Source organism: Loxodonta africana, chromosome 7 (assembly GCF_030014295.1).
Source record: "Loxodonta africana isolate mLoxAfr1 chromosome 7, mLoxAfr1.hap2, whole genome shotgun sequence".
NCBI classification, from domain to species: Eukaryota; Metazoa; Chordata; class Mammalia; order Proboscidea; family Elephantidae; genus Loxodonta; species Loxodonta africana.
Window position 1 is genome coordinate 39,728,688 of NC_087348.1, and position 21,529 is coordinate 39,750,216.

General features: G+C 39.4%; 1 protein-coding gene across 4 annotated transcripts in view; it reads right to left on the bottom strand.

The window, feature by feature from the left end:
• The window catches only part of TTC17 (tetratricopeptide repeat domain 17), a 124,839-nt gene that overhangs the window by 36,864 nt on the left and 66,446 nt on the right, over window positions 1-21,529 (bottom strand). For all 4 annotated transcript variants that reach the window (XM_010592118.2, XM_023550699.2, XM_023550700.2 and 1 more), the window contains 2 exons: window positions 9,752-9,922; window positions 502-761 (listed from right to left, as the gene is read on the bottom strand). In XM_010592118.2, the coding sequence (XP_010590420.2) occupies window positions 502-761; window positions 9,752-9,922 (431 nt within the window). The remainder of the gene's footprint in view (window positions 1-501; window positions 762-9,751; window positions 9,923-21,529) is intronic.

Below are 21,529 nucleotides of genomic sequence, written 5' to 3' on the forward strand. Positions count from 1 at the left end.
AGAATCGACTGTATGGCAAAGGGTTTGGTTTTTGGTTTAGAAGAGTGTATACGAAGCCCTGGTGGCACAACAGTTAAGTGCCTTGCTGCTAACTGAAAGGCTGGCCGATCCAATCTACCCAGTTCCACAGGAAAAAGACCTGGAGATCTGTTCCTGTAAAGATTACAGCCTAGAAAAGCCTGTGGGGCAGTTCTACACTGTCATATGGGATCACTATGAGTTGAAATTGACTCAATGTATAGAGGAAACTAAAATTTAAGAAGTCTGCAAGCCTTGAGTGGTGCTTCATACCCATTCCATTTCCTCCCTCCTCCCAGAAAAGCTAGCAACACCTAAGTAAAACGAAATGCTTCTTGCAGTGCAATGCCAATGTGAAGGCTATATTGGAATATGGAGTAAATTACTGCCACATACCAAATGGAAACTTTCCACTTTATAAACTAGGAGTCCTTCAAAGACCCGGTCTACAGTTCGTCTGGGATTGTAAAAGCAAACTCTTACCCATTCTGTTGCTTCATCGTCTTCACTTCTGCAGTCTCCATAGCAAGAGCTCCTGGCCACTTCATCCTGGGGACCTTTTTTAAGTACTCGTATTCCCTGCAAGTCCAGACGCCGCCCTTTCATCTCTAGTGCGCCCCCAAAGCCTTCCAGAGGCCATGCCTGTTGAAATTCATCCACCAAAGCCAATATCTCTTCTGACATCTTTGTTTCATCTGAATTCTCCATCTCATCAGAACCATTGCTTTCCTCAACCACTGTACCTAAAATTCAAGGGCCATCGAGTTATTAAAACAGTTACATAGTACTCGTTCAGGTACTATTCAACAACCATGAATTTCCATTTGCAGCAGTGGTACTTCTTCTTCTCTCTCTTAGCTGGGTGAATACACTGTGAAAGGAAATGGAAACCTCAGAAAAGAAAATTTAGAAAAGCACACAGGGGGTCTTTCCTACAATAACACTTATGCAAATATTTTATGGCTCCCTTCAAATGAACAGCATATACTATGCAAATGTGTTTGTGAGGACTTTTGATCACAAGCAGCCTCTAAGTCCTGAAGCAGCAGAGTCATGCCTATGTTTGTTGAAGCGAACATGTATGGAGTTCTAACTGTGTATCTGGTACTCAAAGAAATTCTAAGTTATTTTATTTAAATACTTAAAACTATCCAATGATACGTTTTTTATTTTTAAATTAATGATGCAAGGAAGACTCAGCGAAATTTAGTAACTTGCCCAAGGCTTAATAACGTGCAGGTGGTGCAGCCAGGACATGGTAACAAGATCTCTGACTACAAAACCGATGCTCATCCTTCTAAAGGTGGAGGTTTTCTGGGGAAGAATTCTTGATTAGATGAAGTGGTATTAATGCAATGGTTCTCAAACACTCCTCAGTGACAAATTTTCACCAATCCTTAGCAAAATGAAAAACAAGAAAGGGACACATAACTAAAGCTATAAAATGTAAATATATTCACATGCAGATACAGATATTCAATTGTGGTGTACGGTTGCCTACTGTTTTCTTTTTATTATTTATATTTACTGTGGTAAGCATATATATACAAAACAAAAAAATCTGCCATTTCAACATTTTTTACATGTACAACTCAGTGACATTAATTACTTTTTCATCATGCTAAGGGGAGAATGAGCTCCAGTTAAGGGTGATGGAAAAATCCGCAAATGGACAGTGGTGATGCCTACTGTGTTTTTGTCTATGTACTTTTTGACATTAAAATCTTCGTTTTAGAAAATAACAGTAATAGCAGATGCTACTTTTCTTTAAAAAATGACCTTACCAATCAAAAAAATAGAGCTGGATTAAAATCTAGATAAAAATTCTAACTCACCAAAAAAAAAAAGACCAGATGTACTGGAGAAACCCCAAGAGCATGACGCCTGGATTCCCTTATAACTCAGTACTCCTGAGGTTCACCCTTCAGCCAAAGATTAGACAGGGCCATAAGACCAAACGAGACTAACTGGACACACCAGCCTAGGGGCAAGGACGAGAAGGCAGGAGGAGATAGGAAAGCTGGTAATAGGGAACCCAAGGTGGAGGAGGGGAGAGTGTTGAGATGTTGTGGGGCTGGCAACCAAATCACAAAACAATATGTATTAATTATTTAATGAGAAACTTGTTTGCTCTGTAAACCTTCATCTAAAGTACAATAATAAAAAAAAAAAGGTGTGCTTACTCAGATAACCTACTGGTTATCCACTTGGAATCCTACTGGTATGAACATGTCTGCTTACACCATAACTTATCAGTATCAGAAAGTTAACAACAAGATACTCTCAAAATTTAGAAAATATTGAGGAAAAGTTAGTATCTAAAACTAGTAAGAATCTTCATCACGCTATGACTAAATTAGTGATCTGAAGGGGAATTCACCATAAGAAACAGTCTGCATGATGTTGAAGGAACCAGGAAAACATCTAATCTCAGTCAGGGAGACTGTGTTCTATCTCTAGAGTTGAAAATGGAATTAAAGAAACTTACACAGTGCTATGTTACAATTTGACTATCTCCTGTAATGATGTATTCATAAAAATGGGAGACAAAGCAAAATTTGTTGTTGTTGTTGCTGTTAGGTGCCATCGAGTCAGTTCCGACTCATAGCAAGCCTATGCACAACAGGATGAAACACTGCCTGCTCCTGCCCCGTTATTACGATCGTTGTTATGCTTGAGGTCATTGTTGCAGCCACTGTATCAATCCACCTTGTTGAAGGTCTTCCTTTTTTCCGCTGACCCTATACTTTGCCAAGCATGATGTCCTTCTCAGGGGCTGATCCTTCCTGACAACATGTCCAAAGTATGTAAGACGCAGTCTTGCCATTCTTACTTCTAAGGAGCACTCTGGTTGTACTTCTTCCAAGACAGATTTGTTCATTCTTTTGGCCTAAACCTAACCTAACTGTTGCCAAGTCGATTCCGACTCATAGCGACCCTATAGGGCAGAGTAGAACTGCCTGCACCATAGGGTTTCCAAGGAGCGCCTGGTGGATTTGAACCACCAACCTTTTGGTTAGCAGCCATAGCTCTTAACCACTATGCCACCATGGTATATTCAATATTCGTCATCAACGCCACAATTCAAAGGCATCAATTCTTCTTCGGTCTTCCTTATCCATCGTCTAGATTTCACACACATATGATGCGACTGAAAATACCATGGCTTGGGTCAGGCGCACCTTAATCTTCAGGGTGACATCTTTGCTTTTCAACACTTTGAAGAGGTCCTTTGCAGGAGATTTACCCAATGCGTCATTTGATTTCTTGACTGCTGCTTCCATGGCTGTTGATTGTGGATCCAAGTAAAATGAAATCCTTGACAACTGCAATCTTTTGTTTGTTATGATGTTGCTCATTGGTCCAGTTACGAGGATTTTTGTTTTCTTTATGTTGAAGTGCAATCCATACTGAAGGCTGTGGTCTTTGATCTTCATTAGTAAGTGCTTCAAGTCCTTTTCACTTTCAGCAAGCAAGGTTGTGTCATCCGCATAATGCAGGTTGTTAATGAGTCTTCCTCCAATCCTGATGTCCTGTCCTTAATATAGTCCAGCTTCTCAGATTATTTGCTCGGCATACAGACTGAATAGGTATGGTGAAAGGATACAACCCTGATGCATGCCTTTCCTGACTTTAAACCAATCAGTATCCCCTTGTTCTCTCTGAACAACTGCCTCTTGATCTTTGTAAAGGTTCCTCATGAGCACAATTAAAGTGTTCTACAATTCCCATTCTTTGCAATGTTATACATAATTTGTTATGATCCACACAGTTGAATGCCTTTGCATAGTCAATGAAACACAGGTAAACATCCTTCTGGTATTCTCTGCTTTCAGCCAGGATCCATCTGACATCAGCAGTGATATCCTTGGTTCCACGTCCTCTTCTGAAACTGGCCTGAATTTCTGGCACTTGCCTGTTGATAGACTGCTGCAGCCGTTTTTTTTTTTTTTTGTAACACATAGGATATTTATATCAGTTCACAAAATGGAGGACAACCACACAATACTGGGAATCATGGCCTAGCCAAGTTGACACATATTTGGGGGGGAACATGATTCAATCCATAGCAAGTATCATCAGTTCTTAATCATATGCTACCTCCTAAAATAGTTGAATGTCAACCAACTCTTTTTGGTACAGTGGCTCTGTGTAGTCCTTCCATCTTCTTTTTTTTTTAATTTTTTTTTAATTTTTAATAACTTTTATTAAGCTTCAAGTGAACGTTTACAAATCCAATCAGTCTGTCACATATAAGTTTACATACATCTCACTCCCTACTCCTACTTGCTCTCCCCTTCTTGAGTCAGCCCTTTCAGTCTCTCCTTTCTTGACAATTTTGCCGGCTTCCCTCTCTCTCTATCCTCCCATCCCCCCTCCAGACAAGAGTTGCCAACACAATCTCAAGAGTCCACCTGATATAATTAGCTCACTCTTCATCAGCGTCTCTCTCCCACCCGCTGACCAGTCCCTTTCATGTCTGATGAGTTGTCTTCGGGGATGGTTCCTGTCCTGTGCCAACAGAAGGTCTGGGGAGCATGGCCGCTGGGATTCCTCTACTCTCAGTCAGACCATTAAGTATGGTCTTTTTATGAGAACTTGGGGTCTCTATCCCACTGATCTCCTGCTCCCTCAGGGGTCCTCTGCTGTGCTCCCTGTCAGGGCAGTCATCGATTGTGGCCGGGCACCAACTAGTTCTTCTGGTCTCAGGATGATGTAGGTCTCTGGTTCATGTGGCCCTTTCTGTCTCTTGGGCTCTTAGTTGTCGTGTGGCCTTGGTGTTCTTCATTTTCCTTTGCTCCAGGTGGGTTGAGACCAATTGCTGCATGTTAGATGGCCGCTTGTTAGCATTTAAGACCCCAGACGCCACATTTCAAAGTGGGATGCAGAATGATTTCATAATAGAATTATTTTGCCAATTGACTTAGAAGTCCCCTCAAACCATGTTCCCCAGACCCCCGCACTTGCTCCGCTGACCTCTGAAGCATTCATTTTATCCCGGAAACTTCTTTGCTTTTGATCCAGTCCAATTGAGCTGACCTTCCATGTATTGAGTGTTGTCTTTCCCTTCACCTAAAGCAGTTCTTATCTACTGATTAATCAATAAAAAACCCTCTCCCACCCTCCCCCCCTCGTAACCACAAAAGTATGTGTTCTTCTCAGTTTATACTATTTCTCAAGATCTTATAATAGTGGTCTTATACAATATTTGTCCTTTTGCCTCTAATTTCGTTCAGCATAATGCCTTCCAGGTTCCTCCATGTTATGAAATGTTTCAGAGATTCGTCACTGTTCTTTATCGATGCGTAGTTTTTGAATGATCTTCTGCAAAAATTTACTTGCGTGTGATGTTAACGACACTGCTCTATAATTTCCACATTCGGTTGGATCACCTATCTTGGGAATAGGCATAAATATGGATCTCTTCCAGTCGGTTGGTCAGGAAGCAGTCTTTCAGATTTCCTGGCATAGACAAGTGAGCACCTCCAGCACTGCATCCGTTCGTTGAAACCTCTCAACTGATATTCCATCAATTCCTGGAGCCTTTTTTTTTTTTTTGCCAATGCCTTCAGAGCAGCTTGGACTTCTTCCTTCAGTATCTTCAGTTCCTGATCATATGCTACCTCTTGAAATGGCTGAACATTGACTAATTTTTTTGGTATAGTGACTCCGTGTATTCCTTCCATCTTCTTTTGATGCTTCCTGTGTCTTTTAATATTTTCCCCATGGAATCCTTCACTATTGCAACTCGAGGCCTGAATTTTTTCTACAGTTCTTTCAGCTTGAGAAATGCCAAGTGTGTTCTTCCCTTTCGGTTTTCTATCTCCAACTCTTTGCACATGTCATTATAATACTTTGTCTTCTCAAGCCGCCCTTTGAAATCTTCTGTTCAGTTCTTTTACTTCATCATTTCTTCCTTTTACTTTAGCTACTTGATGTTCGTGAGCAAGTTTCAGAGTCTCTGACATCCATCTTGGTCTCTTCTTTCTTTCCTGTCTTTTCAATGACCTCTTGCTTTTTTCATGTATGATGCCCCTGATGTCATTCTACAACTTGTCTGGTCTTCGGTCACTAGTGTTCAATGTGTCAAATCTATTCTTGAGATGGTCTCTAAATTTAGGTGGGATATACTCAAGGCCATATTTTAGCTCTTGTGGCCTTGCTCTGATTTTCTTCAGTTTCAGCTTGAACTTGCATATAAGCAAATGATGGTCTGTTCCACAGTCAGCCCCTGGCCTTGTTCTGACTGATGATATCAAGCTTTTTCATTATATCTTTTCACAGATGTAATCAATTTGATTCCTGTGTGTTCCATCTGGTGAGGTCCATGTGTATAGCTGCTGTTTATGTTGGTGAAAGAAGGCATTTGCAACGAAGAAGTCGTTGGTCTTGCAAAATTCTATCATTCGATCTCTGGCATTGTTTCTATCACCAAGGCCATATTTTCCAACTACTGATCCTTCTTTGTTTCCAACTTTCACATTCCAATCACCAGTAATTACCAATGCATCCTGATTGCATGTTTGATAAATTTCAGACTGCAGCAGCTGATAAAAATCTTCAATTTCTTCAGCTTTGGCCTTAGTGGTTGGTGTGTAAATTTGAATAACAGTCATATTAACTGGTCTTCCTTGTAGGCATATGGATATTTTCCTATCATTGACAGCGTTGTCCTTCAAGATATATCTTGAAATGTTCTTTTTGATAATGAATGTTAACCCTATTCTTCTTCAAGCTGTCATTCCCACCATAGTAGACTATATGATTGTCTGATTCAAAACGGCCAGTATCAGTCCATTTCAGCTCACTAACGCCTAGGATATAGACATTTATGTGTTCCATTTAATTTCTGACGATTTCCAATTTTCCTAGATTCATGCTTCGAACATTCCAGGTTCCGATTATTAATGGATGTTTGCAGCTGTTTCTTCTCATTTTGAGTCGTGCCACATCAGTAAATGAAGGTCCCGAAAGCTTTAGTCTACCCACGTCATTAAGGTCAACTCTATTTTGAGGAGGCAGCTCTTTCCCAGTCATCTTTTGAGTGCCTTCCAACCTGGGGGGCTCATCTTCCAGCATTGTATCAGACAATATTCTGCTGCTATTCATAAGGTTTTCACTGGCTAATGCTTTTCAGAAGGAGACTGCTGGGTCCTTCTTCCTAGTCTATCTTAGTCTGGAAGCTCAGCTGAAACCTGTCCTCCAAGGGTTACCCTGCTGGTACCTGGATAGCGGTGGCATAGCTACCAGCCCTACAGCAACACGCAAGACCCCACAGTCCGACAAACTGACAGACATGTGGGGGAAGCAAAATTTAGTTGGGTTTTATTCTACAGTCTAGTCCCTAGAGAGCTGCATTACTTTGAGGTAGAGGAAGCAATCTCATGGCTGTTCACTTGGTTTTTTGAGTGTCTCGATACCAGAAAGAGACATGAGGCTGCCCGGCACCAGAGAGGAGCAGTCCCCACTGCAAATGAACAAACTGGTATTCTGGTTTAGAAATGACTCTCCTTTTAGCCGGTTACTGGGAATTCATTTCTTTAAAGTGCAATAATTTCTGGTAGAACTGATGAAAGTGATTTTCTGATCCTGTAAAGGTATAAAGGTCACAATTTCCTTTCTAAAGTCTACCTTGCTTCTCTTACACATCATTTTTTAAATACAATACCACTCAGAAGGAACCACAGTTTTGTAATTGCTAGACATGTAAATCAAACCTATGAAAAAAACAAATTTTTTTTTTTATATAGAGGAAGGCAAAAGCCACATTTCATTACTTTAATATTTACTGTACACAAGTAGTATAAAGTTATGTAAGACATGGTGTATAAGAAGCTCATAGTCTGATGGGAGACAAGACATGCAAGCAATTCATACTGTATGAAGTGTGGCTTGACAAAATGCAGGAGGGACACTGCAGATGGAGCAACTCAGTGCTGAGAGACTTTTGTAAATGCTTCAGACATTTGTGCTGGATCTTGCAGATGAGTAATTGTCTATACAAAGTGAACAGCACGCACAAGCCATTCTCAGCCTGTGCAAGTGCACAGAGGCTCACAAGAGCATGGCATGTGATAACAGTGAAAGGTTTGCACTTCCTGCTATGTAGGGTACTTCTTGTTGTATGCTGTCCACTCGATTCTGACGCAGAGCAACCCCACAGGACAGAGTAGAACTGCCCCGTAGGGTTTTCTAGGCTGTAATCTTTAGGGGAGCAGATCTCCAGGTGTTCTCTTCCACAGAGTGGATGGCGTTTCAAACTGCCAATCTTTCAGTTAGCAGCTGAGCACTTAACCACGGCGTGACCAGGGCTCCTTATGAAGGGTATTAGTAATAGGGCCTTCTAGGTGGTACTGTTGGAGAGGGAGTCTGGAACTAAAATGCCTCATACCCAATGCTAAGACATTTGGACTTTTCCTATGAGTAATGGAGCCATTAAAAAATTTAAACCTAGGTAACTTACCTGATGAGATCTGTATTTTAGAAAATACTCTTTGAAGGACGCGTAAGAAACTGGTAACAGTGGTTGCTTCTGGTAATAGTGCTTCCTTCTTCTTTTCAAATTTTGTAGCAGTTACATGTGTTATCTCTCTCCTCTCTCCTACACGCACACACACTCACACACTCCATACCTAGACTGGACTAAAAGACTAGATACGGGGAATCTAATTAAGAAGACACTACTGTAATAGTCCAGGCAGAAATGAACAAAGTTTGAATTGAGGCAGTGGCTGTGGGAATAGAGAAAGAGATGACAGATTCAATGAGTCTTGGGGAGTGACTGAATATAGGCGCGCCTGGGTGACTTGTCATGCCATTAACAGAGATATAAAACTAGAAGTAATTCAGGAAACAGAGTGAAAGTGAGGACAAGTTTAATTTTGGATATGTTAAGTACCTGTGACAAATCCAGACAGAGTCCACTAGACAAGTGGAAATACCATCTGGAGTTACAGAGACTGTCCTAGCTGAAAACACAGATTTGGAGTCACTGCTGTACTACAAGGCAGCTGAATCACCAAGAGATAACGTGCAGAAGGACAAACAAAGAAGACCAAGGTTAGGATCCTGGGGAGCCCAACAAATAAGGCGCAGAATAAAGAAGCAGTGAAGGAAATTTTAAAAGATAGTCTGAGGATAAGAAGAAGGCCTAGAGCAAGTGATAACCGAGAAGCCAAGAGCAGGATGAGAGGGTTTTGAGAAGTGGGGAGTTGCCCACAGTTCCAAAAGCAGTAAAGCAGTTAAGAAGGATAAGTACTGAAAAGGAGTCATTTGTTTTGACTACTATGAATTGATTCATAATGTTAGCAAGAACAGTTCAGCACAGTATAGCTCAAAATGCGGACGTAAATTGGAATCTTAGAAAAGTGCCAACTCTCCAAATTTTACTGTCATTGCAAAAAAAAAAGGCATGTAGTTGGGAGTCTTCCTTTTTTTCAATGACTTACTCAACAGACTAATGACATTAAGAAGAAAGACTGGTACATAAATGAATCAAATTTATTCTAGCAAAATAAGATGTTGAGGTAGAGGAAAAAGGAAGCGTGAAGAGCACTTTCACATTATAGCTTATCTTCCGCCTCACCATCTAAGGATCACCCACGTGATCCCACAATAGAATGATGGACTGTTAAAAAGAAGGAAGCAAACTCTGGGAAGTAAAGAAAGCCTAAGCTTAAAGCCTGAGAGTTGATTGTTCCCCAGAAGCAGAGCTCAGGTCAAATCAACTTACTTTCAAGTCTAAGGGCATCTGAGTCCCTCCCTGAATTCTCAACAGAAAGTACAGGGTCCTCCTCTGTTCCTCTCTCAGAGGGCTCTTCTTCAGCAGCATCCAGGGGCTGTGAGTTGTCAAAATATTTCTGTCTGTCATGGTTGTTGTCCAGGCTTTTCTCATAACAATTACCTCAATAACAAGAGACACAGATACAGCACATTAGAAACATCTCTTTGGTGTAGTCTCATAGTTCAAGTCCCAAAATATCAAGAAAAACAAAAAGGTGACAATGTCTGTTTTTCTCCAGCCGAACACACAAAAATTAGTGAGCTGGAGAACCCAAAGCAACATCGTTATTGTGATTCAAACTTTTGCAGTGAAGTTCAAATTTCACCTGCTAGCCTATTGTAAGAACCAAGTATTTGGGGAAAAAAAAATCTATGACAACAAAGATCAAGCCCCAAGATTGTGTTCTACCCATAATGCATGGCTGCGAAACATATTGTTGAAAATGAAAATATCACCAAAGAGTTTTCTTTCTATTTGTATTTCAAAGGGGAGAAACGACAGATCAGTACCTGAATAAGTCTGAGATTGATGAATTACAATTTACACCATAGCTTTAAACGAAAGATATACCAAAAGGCAAGAGATTATAAAAAATTAAAAACCAAGGAAACGGAGAGCGGGTAGTGGCAGAGTAGAGACCATATTTAAAACCACAATATCACGAAGATGCCTGTCACTCTTTTGGAAAGCGAATCCTGGTCATGAAAGACTTACCCAAGAGTTACCCAAGCATGAAATGTGAAATCTTGAGTGTAATCCTAGCACTTTGATATGTACAGTGAGGATGACCTCTATTACAATTTTGCCAGTGAGTCGAAGGTTCTGACCCGATTAGGGACTGTGTGTTAATATGGACAAGGTGCCACCATCCAGCTCCACCTGATGGCCATTCACCAGGTATAACGCTGTGCCTGACATGGGAGTGATCTGGCTATGACATCTGTCACACCTTTGACTGCCGATGGTTAATTCCGGCTGATCTGGCTAAACTGAACAGATGTCTTCTTCTGTGCTTGCTGTTGAAGATGCCTCTTCAGTGGCAAGTGTAACTTTTCTATTAGACGACAATTATTTGGCTAAGAGTGTGTAAACTGCCTTTCCTTATTGGTGCATTCAAACATAATTTAAAAGAATATCTTTTCTAGAGAATGCTATCTCAAAGAGAGAGGCATGCCCCCAGTCAAGCTCTCTCTGCAGCGATGGACATACAAGAAGTCTTTTTCTGGATCTGATGGCTCCGTTTTAGATTCTATTCATAATATTCCATAATTTAAGAAAGCACTTGTCAGGCCATTTTCCTGACTGTGCAAGAGAATGCAATGGACTCAAAACCATCTCCAACTTACTGAATTTAGAAGAAGGGGCGTCACTTTCTCAGGCAAGTCTTAGGGATTCACTTTCCATCTTCCAGTTTACACTATCACACATCTAAGGCTGCTAAATTCAACAAGGCTACGTCAGAAAGTGAGGATTCTGTATTTCAAGTGACCTCCAGCTTTTAAGACATTTACAAGCAATTTGGGGAGACAATATATACAAGACAACAAAAAATAACGAGGTAGCATGCCGTGCCAAATAAGTGCTTCAAAGTAAGCATTGGCTAGGTAGAACTCGAGTTTTGAAGACTAGGTGGGACTTATAAAAGCAGCTCTGCACACCCCATTGCCTCTGCTTTACTTGCAGAACAACACACACCTCATAGACAATTCTTAATTGGGATATAAATAACCATGACTATTAAAAGCGAGAGGAAATAATGATGACAACGATGGGGACAATTTTAAAATACATTTTATCCCTACAGAATATTTTCTCCCCTCAGGTTCAGTGAATTTGTCCCTTAAGCATCTTTCACCTTTACACACAGGTTAAGTAAAACTTAATATCACACAATCAAAGGACAGACTTTTAACACTGGAACTCAGTGAGATTCTAGCCATGTTTCCCACAGCTGACTTTCTTCCCCAGCCTTTGTAAATCTTCTTTTTCTCTTCTATCCCACTATGATGATTTAATTGGTTTCATCTTTTTAAATCTCTGCAATATGAAAAATGCTTCATAGGTAAGCATTTTAGAAGACATGATGTGCAGAAGACCCCAGAGCTAAACTCAGTCCTCCTGCATGACATCAAACCCAGACATCCTCTTGAAGCAAGCTTTGTGCACTCTAAGAATGTTTTACTCTCAGGCCAACATTTCTTAGAGGGAGGGCAGAAGAGGGGATCAGGGAAGAGAACTGGGGGAATAAAAGGAAGGATGAAAAGCTTATGTTAGGGTATTTCTTGAAAAATATTTAATAAATATCCAGGAAGCAGGCAGCATCGAAATGATTAAAAAAAAATGCTTTAAGACTATAACTGCTAATATTAACTCTTTTAACAGTTTAAAACACCCTGGTTTAGAGTTTTGGCAGGCATTATATAAGTAGCTTGGCTAATAAGAAAAAGTCAAATTACCTAATTCTTTAATTACTCCTTCCAGTTGTCTGAGACAAATAAAGCACTTCAGAAAACTCAAGTTTCTATTCTTTGCACTCTAGTATAGGTCGGTTTACCCTGAGAGGAAAACTGAAACAAACTACCTACGTGGACAATATTACCTGTCTTCCTCGCGGGGTGGAGACAATGTTCGCGTTAAACAAACTTAAGGAAATGCTGGAGAAGGAAAAATGGAAAGACATCTGAAGAGTAACAAGTTATTTTCCATGCATATGATTATTTTCTGCTGGCACAAAAACGAGGGGATTTTAGGGCTTAAAATAACTTTGAGATGCAATATTTTTTTAATTAGGAACTACATGATTTAAATGAAACGCATTCGATAACAAGGTCCCAGGTGAAAATGGGAACATTTTTTTGTGCTTAATGCTTGGTACTTGTTGCAAAGCACTGAACATCAGATTCTGGCAGTTTGGTTTCACTGTGAAGTAAGACACTACAAGGCAATACCAACTAAGCGTAAAACTCTAAGGAGGGTATTTCTGATTCTGGAACTGCTGTGAGATTTTAGGCATGCCGGCATATTTTTCTGTGCTTAAAGTATCTTCTGCATAAATTAGGTTCTTTTTTTTTTTTTTTAATAATTTTTATTGTGCTTTAAGTGAAAGTTTACAAATCAAGTCAGTCTCTCACACAAAAACCCATATACACTTTGCTACACACTCCCCCTAATGAGACAGCCCGCTCTCTCCCTCCACTCTCTCTTTTCGTGTCCATTAAATCAGGTTCTTAACATTAACCTATCTTACAACGAAAAAAACAACTGAATATTTAATATACTTTGTCAAAGCATAAGTCTCCTTAGGGATAAAAGCACAATTTATCCCTAAACAGTTTTACACTTTTGCAGAGTAATTAAGTTCTCAGGAGCTCCTACCAATACTATGGTTAAGAAAATCTCTTATCTTCTCATATTAATTCTGTTTACAAAAGTCCTAGGATAATATGCTCTACTTTCTAACTAGGACTGGGTGACCACTTACAGGTTAAAAAGAACCTTTACTATCTGAATCTCATGAGTTGGTAAGAGATTCATGGTTGAGTACCACAGGATCCTTTAGGATTAATTACGATAAAGAAACATCACGAGTGAATTGAAAAGCATTAAAACTTTCTTTAGTCAAGTAACTGAAGTTAGCTTTAATAACACAATCATGTAGTTCTTAAAGCATTCGGGCATGGTGGTTAAGAGCACAGACTCTGGAGCCAGACTGCAAGAGTTTCAATCCTGTTTCTACCACTTTCTACCTATGTAAAACAGCGCAAGTTATTTTTAACCTCTTTGTGTATCCCTTTTCGTATCTGTGAAATAACTTCAATAATAGCACCCATTTCATTGGGCTGCTGAGAATTAAATGTAAAGAGCTAGACCACTGCCTTGTATGTGGTAAACCGCTATTATTACGGTTGCTGTCTCCCTGAAAAGTTACAAAGGAATAAGAAGTTATCCCAGTGTAATCCCTTTCAACAAGGTGTTTTAGCTCTGCCGACTCAGACAGAATCTTCAGTAAGATCAACTGCAAGTTATCAGGGTATTTGCCTAACCCCAACTTTCAGTGTGTGTGTGAGTGTGTTGAGATTTGAAGGCAGCACAGAATTCATTTTGCAAATCTTTTAGAAGAAAACTATTACTTTGGATTAACTTGCTCAGGATATCTGAACTCTAAGACATTCAGTAGGAACCCTGCTAGTGCAGTGGTTAAGAACTCAGCTGTTAGGCAAAAGGTTGGCAGTCTGAATCCACCAGCTGCTCCCTGGAAACCCTATGGGGCAGTTCTACTCTGTCCTATAGGTCGCTATGAGCTGGAATCAACTCAACAACTATGGGTTTAAGATATTTAGTAGATTTAGAAGTTAGCCTCAGAATTTGCTCTATGCTCTCTAAAGAACATTTTTAGTAGACAGTGAGAATTTACTGCCTTACAATATGAAAATAAACTACAGATACTCTGCCAGGTTAAATCAACACTACCTCTTTGCTGGTGAACAACTAACTCCCTCTAGGCTGTTACCCTTGCCTCAGTCCTCTCCCAAATCTGTCTCCCTCCAACACACTTTTTAAATATATACAACAAATAAGTATAATAATCCTGTAATAACCTTATGCTACCTATCATATAAGGAGCCCTGGTGGCACAACAGTTAAACACTCAGCTGCTAACCAAAAGGTTGTGGTTCGAACCCACCCAAGGGCTCTATGGGAGAAAGACCTGGCAATCTGCTTCCATAAAGATTACAACCTAGGAAACCCTATGGGGCACTTCTACTCTGTCACATGGGGTTGCTATGAGTCAAAAATGGGCTCGATGGCACCTGACAACAATACCTATTATATAATGAACTAAATCATTAACAGTAATAATTTAATAATAATAATAATGATAATTTATAATGGGAGCTAGGATTTGAACTTGAACTTTATGTCACTGAAAACAAAGTAACAGATATTAGAAAAGCAGTCTTCATGAACAGTGGAACATTGTAAAGATGTTACTACTATCCCTACTCTAAGTGGTTTATTTTGTAAGTTTCCTTTCTTCTTTTGCAAAAGTTACCTTATAGGAGGCACTGTGGCACATTCAATTAAATATACAGTACATGGGTGAGAAATACAGATAAAACCATCCTCTTAACAGACATGAGTGACCTTTATGGTACCTGTATCTCTCCTTACCTTTCTACCCGACTGCAATCAAATCATCTCAGTTATAAAATCTTTTTTTTTTTGGTAAATAATTAGGTAACTTAGAAATGAAATGCTTTTTATTATAATTTAAGCTACCTCATAACATTATTTCACAATGCTTATTTTTCTTGTAAAATAATCCACTTTTCAGAAAAGATAACAAAATTAATCTTGGTGTGAACAAAAGGTATATTTTTCAGTTGCTCACTACTGCTGTGTAACGTTACATCAAAATATTACCAGGAAACCTTAACTAGAGGTAGCAGGTGGGGCTTTGGCACCACACAGAGGAATGGGTACAGCACCATGGAGAGCTGCATCTGGAACAATCTGCTAATTCCAAAGAACTTTCACAGAACGTGAGGAGGTATAGCTCTTGAGGAAGAAAGAAACCTTACTGGGCCCAGGCACCTTCACGATTTCCACCTCCAGAGGCTGTGAAAGAGTCTAGTAGACCTTGTAACTAAGAAGAATATTCCATGGAAGGAACTCAAATCCTGCCTTGGCTGAAGTCTTACAATATGAACTTGGACAAATCAACTTACTTTTCTGTGTCTAGATTTTTTTATCTGAAATGGAGAGAGAAACTACTGTTCTACTATAAGAAAATTCTTGGGAAGCAACATTAATGTAACCACTGCTAACGTAAGCATACAGAACGCCTCGCTTTGGGTAAAACCTAGGTTGCTGATGGCTGCTCCTGAGATACAAATGCAGATGCCTCACTTCTTTTGCCCTGTACTGTCCTCTATGTGAGAAAGACAAAAATCATTTCAACAAATGTGATGGCTCCTTAGAGTTGTTCTCATTCAGCAATTACTGCTGAATGAAATCTTCTGCAGGAGGTTTGAAAATAATGGTTATGTACTGACTGACTTTAAAAGTGCAATGTCAGAAAGAAACCAGACCACAATGAAGACCTGGAATGGGCAATCTCAGGATTATATTGTTCTTCCCTCTTGGCGAGAGGAATGAGTCAGAAGAGAGTTTAAACAAAAAAATCATGTAACCCCAAATACAAGTGTGTGGGCTTGTGTTTCCCTTTTACTACATATTCTGGAGTTGAATTCTATCCTAGGAAACACCCTGTTCACACATGGTAGAGAAACCTGCTTTGTCCAAGAATTCCGAGCTGACTTGGTTTCTGCAGACTTATACTCCTTGTCTCCTTTTAGAGAAGAGAAAGGAGAACTTGCTAGAAATCTGGCCTTCTCTTTAGTGACGAAAGCACAAGAACAAAGCAAGCACCAGCTGAGACACAGACACGACGTATAGACTACCCCAGCAACGGAATCCAAGCTCCCAGCAGCTGTAACTTCCTCTAGAATGTGGAAGGTCAGATTAGATCTCTGAACAAGAGAATTTAAACATCTGTCAGAAGTTAACTACAGAGATATTTTTCCACGCGGAAACGTATACTGAAAAAGAAAGGAAATTAACTTCCATAGCTTTAAAAGTTTTTTTTTTTTTTTTTAATTTAAAACTCCTTCTTACTTCAGCCTAGGGAAATTTGCTTCAAGCAAACACTGAGGAAACAAATGTAATAATCTGATTTTCTCAGTCTTAGTGACTGAACCACAGATGTTGGTTTTCAATGAGGGTGACTATTTGGCTCTCTCCTGCTGTAAGTGAACGGTCACCTGCTGTTGTTGAGGAAAAGGATCTAGTAGGAAAACCAATAGGCCTTCACTGTGGTCCTCTTTCTCAAGCTACAAATGGAGGCACGGAGATATGATCAGAGGCAAAGGACCTGCCATCAGAAGCACCTGTTGGATGTATCAGGCTTATTTTTTCCTCCCCTAGGATAAGGATATAATGTAAGGTTAAGATTTATAAAATCTCAAGGTCTACTTGGTCTATTTTACTCCTCAGATTAAGTGAATTATAAGGATAGCACTAAGACCACAGTTATTCCATAATTGATTAGGACTTCGGCCTAGTAATATCTCATAGCACTTAGATACAAGCAAAAAACCAAGCACTAGGCAATGTCCCTTTCTTTGGTATAGGTGGTATGCATGCTATTTGAACTAATATAGCACCTATTTTTTTTTAATTAGAAAAAAAACAACAAAGGCTAACCTGTTGCCATCTAGTCAATTCTGACTCATCGCGAACCCTACAGGACAGAGGAAAACTGCCCCATGGGGTTTCCAAGGAGTGGCTGGTGGATTCAAACTACTGACCTTTTGGTTAGCAGCCAAACGCTAAACCACAGCACCACCAGGGCCCCATATTAGAAAAAAGAGAAGTCAAAACTCAAGAACAATGACCTTAGTTTTCAAGGTTTAGTAACAAACGTAAATCCCTCTATCAAAAAATGTTTTGAGCAGGGTCTTAAGGATTTTAGTAACAAAGTTCTCCAATTCCCTGATCGCAGACCCCACTTCAGAGGTATGGAATTAAGACAGGTATTTTGATTTGAGCATATCTACCACACCTAAGTACATATAGCCAATGCACTAAATTAGGTGAAAAACAGACAAATAACTTATGGTATCACACTGTTTCCTCTTGCTTTATGTCACCAAATTAAAGTCACCTGGAGCCACTCATCTCAGTGGCCACTTTGCACATAAAAACATGGTTTCCAGGATTTTACTGACCTCTTCCCAATTCTTAGTATTTGGGGTTTTTAGCCAGTGGACTGTGAGAGAAAAGGTGAATACATCTTTGTTCATATGAAGTTTTTCTGTAGCTATATTTCATATGATCAGGGGAAACGGCTATATCATTGCAGGCGCAACAGGAATCAGAAAACTTGCTTAATGCCAGGTACCTTATCACCTGCTATCAACCTCTACCACTTATTCCTGAAATTTAATATGCTTCTTACTTTTTATATTCACCACTTTGAATGCTCATGATCTGACTGAGCCAGTAAGCATTGACTGACAGCCAAAGAGGTTTAAACTGCTTTGAGGATGACCATTAAAAGAATAATTTGAGTGGCAAATTTAGGATCCAATATGATTGTCCTTCATAATCTAGTTTAGATTGATGTTTTATATAGGAACGTGTGTATCTTTTTTTGAGGGATGACATAAAAAGCGTAGTGACTATACACACCACTTTTAGAAAATGTCCCAAGAACCTACAAATATGAATTCTGTCATTCATGGCTGTGGAATTGTTTATGAGATTGTTGTTGAGAGTAAGGGTATTATGCACGGGACCACTCTGGGATAGGAAGGCGGAGGACTTGGGTTTTAGTCTCGGCTCCACCACTAACTCCGTGGCTTGAGTAAATCACAACCTTTGCTTCTACATTCATAAAATGGGGACTTTTCTTATTCCCCTCTTCTATGATGTAGGCATTTGTCAAGCTATTATTTGTAAAACAAAAAATTAAAACTCTTTTAAGTGAAGAAATATAAAAACGTAGAAACTTATTACACACTTGGCTTTGTTGCAGAATGTGCCCAGGATTTGGAAACACACAGTAAATTAATTCTTAAAGAATTAAATGGAGATGGTAACTGGCAGAATATTAATAATGTTATAAAAATTGGGCCTTTAAAACTGTCCTGTTTTTTAAAAAAAACCCACAGGTATCTTCATTAACCCTTCTTTTTTTTTGCTGTACATTAGGTGAAAGTTTACAGAGCAAATTGGATTCCCGTTCAACAGTCTGCACATAAAGAGTTTCATGGCTTTGGTTTTATTCCCTACAATGTGTCCGCACTCTCCCCCACTTCCACCCTGGGTTCCCTATTTCTTTTTGTCCTGATTTTCTACCTTTTCCTGCCTTCTCATCTTTGCTTTTGGGCAAATATTGCCCTTTTGATTATATGTAATTGTTTGTTCTAATGAACATGTTCCTCTCGGGTGTTGTTTATTTTATGAGCTTGTCTACTGTTTGGCTGGAAGGTGGTCTCTGGGAATGGCTTCAGTTCACGGTCAGAAGGGTATCTTAAGGCCATAGTCTTGGGGGTTCCTTCAGCCTCTTTTAGACCAGTAAGTTTGGTCTTTTTTGTTGAGTTTAATTTTTTGTTCTACATTTTTCTCTCACTCTGTCCAGGACCCTTTGTCGTGATCCCAGTCACAGCAGTCAATAGTGGTAGCCAGGCACCATCTAATTCTTCTGGTTTTATCTTCATTAATTCTTATGCAGGATGAGGTAAAGAAAAGGTTCTTAACTGCAGGCCGTATATGCTGGACAGCCCACAAGAGGGCAGCAAGATGCATGATGTATTTCTTCAAAATCTAAAGTGTACGTAAAATTGCTTTAAGCTGCAAGCTACCAATCTACAGAAATTTAAGGTGAAGAATATAGACAAATCATGGTCAATGAAACAATTACACAGGAAACATGGAATCGCTGTAAAGATAACACAGGATAATCAATTCATCTGCACACTGGAACATATTAAAGCTCATATACATCATTTGAAAATTCTTCTATTTTTTCTCTAGTGGTGAAAGTTTTCAAGTACATGCTACCAGAAACTTGTGTAAAATTCTAAGAATACCTAAACATTACAGTTTAAGCTCTTTTGTATAACATTTATTCAGAATTTCTAAAGGCCTGGGCCAGTATTTTAAGTGAGCACATGTCTCTGTGAATTAAGACAAGACCACAGTTCAGAAATTCTGGGTTTAATGTTTAATTATATTCAGTAAACATCAATGCCAATTGTTTGTGGCAACCCTGTAAGCATCTCATGTAAATAAAGTCTCATGCATGTAACCTATCACTGGTCTTATGTTTTATAATATAAGGAAAATAATACTGAATAAACAATACTAAAGGTAAAATCATAAATAAGGACATAATAATAGCATAATCTAAACTGTTCAAGTAACAGAACATATCTTTGCTAGATATAACTTTATTTGCAAACAGTGAAGCTGAAGGATGACAAGTATTTAGTAAATATTTTGGGATAATAAAAGCTTAGAAAAATCTCTCTTTGTATTACCTTATCTATGTATTTCTGGATCTACAGATTAGATATTTAATCATTCTGCTTACATTGTTCTCAAAATTTATTTCCCATTTTTTTGGTCGTTAGAGAAGATAATCATTATTCATAAGGTTTCATTCTCCATGATATATTTATTTTTTCAAAGAAAAAAATTCCTTTTTTAAGACAAATACTGTATGAGACCACTGTCATAAAAACACATGAAAATGTTTCCACACAGAAAGAAACAATTTTTGATGGTTACAAGGGAGGAGAGGGGTAGGGAGGGAAAAACACTAACTAGATAACAGGTAAGTGGTAACTCTGGTGAAGGGTAAGACAGTACACAATACTGGGGAAGTTAGCACAAATTAGCCAGGCGAAAGTCATAGAAGCTTTACAGGCACATCTAAACACCATGAGAGACCAAGCTATTGGGCTGAGGGGCTGGGGACCATGGTCTTGGAGGACATCTAGCTCAGCTGGCATAACACAGTCCATATATAAAGAAAATGTTCTATATCTGACTGTGGTGAGTAGTGACTGGGGTCTTAAAAGCCTGAGAGCAGCCATCTAACATATATCCACTGGTCCCATCCGGGCTGGAGCAAAGGAGAATGAAGACCAAAACACAAGGGAAAGATTAATCCACAGGACTAATGGACCACAACTACCACAACCGCCACAGGACTGAGCCCAGCACAACTAGGTGGTGCCTGGTTACCACCACTAAGTGCTCTGGCAGGGATAGCAATAAAGGGTACCAGACAGAGTGGGAGAAAAATGCAGAACAAAATTCAAGTTCACAAAAAAAAAAAAGACCAGGCTTGCTGGTCTGACAGAGACTGGAGAAGCCCCAAGAGTATGGCCTCCGGACACGCTTTTAATTCAGCACTGAAGTCACTCCTGAGGTTCATCCTTCAACCAAAGATTAGACAGGACTATAGGACCAGTAACACAGTGGCTCGTTGGCCTAGGAGTATGATTCTTGCTTTGGGTGTGAAAGGGCCTGGGTTCAAATCCCGGACGAGTCCTGGTTTTAGAAACCCTGGTGGTGTAGCGGTTAAGAGTGACTGCTGCTAACCAAAAGGTCAGTAGTTTGAACCCACCAGGCGTTCCTTGGAAACTCTTGGGGCAGTTCTACTTTGTCCTATAGGGTCACTATGAGTCAGAATCAACTCAATGGCAATGGGTTTATAGGGCCAGCAACAACACATGTTGAGGGACATGCTTCATATTCATAGTTCAGTCATGTATACGAGACTATTGGGCACACCAGCCCAAAAGCAAAAATGAGAAGGCAGGAAGTGACAGAAAAACTAGACGAATGGCAAAAGGGGAGAATGTTGACACATCTCGGGGTTGGCAACTAATGTCACAAAACAATTTGTATATTAACTGTTTAATGAGAAACTAATTTGCTCTGTAAACATTCACTTAAATCACAATAAAAAAAATTCCTTTTTTAATGTTGAATACTTCAGAGACCTTATAAATAGCTTATAATGACAAACATTATAGGTTTATTTAACAGATTCCATTTTGCTTTAAACAGGGCCAAGTATGTTGTTATTGAAGAATGAGTTTGTTACATGTGACTAATTCAGTTCTATTTAAGTTAAACCAAATTATAAAA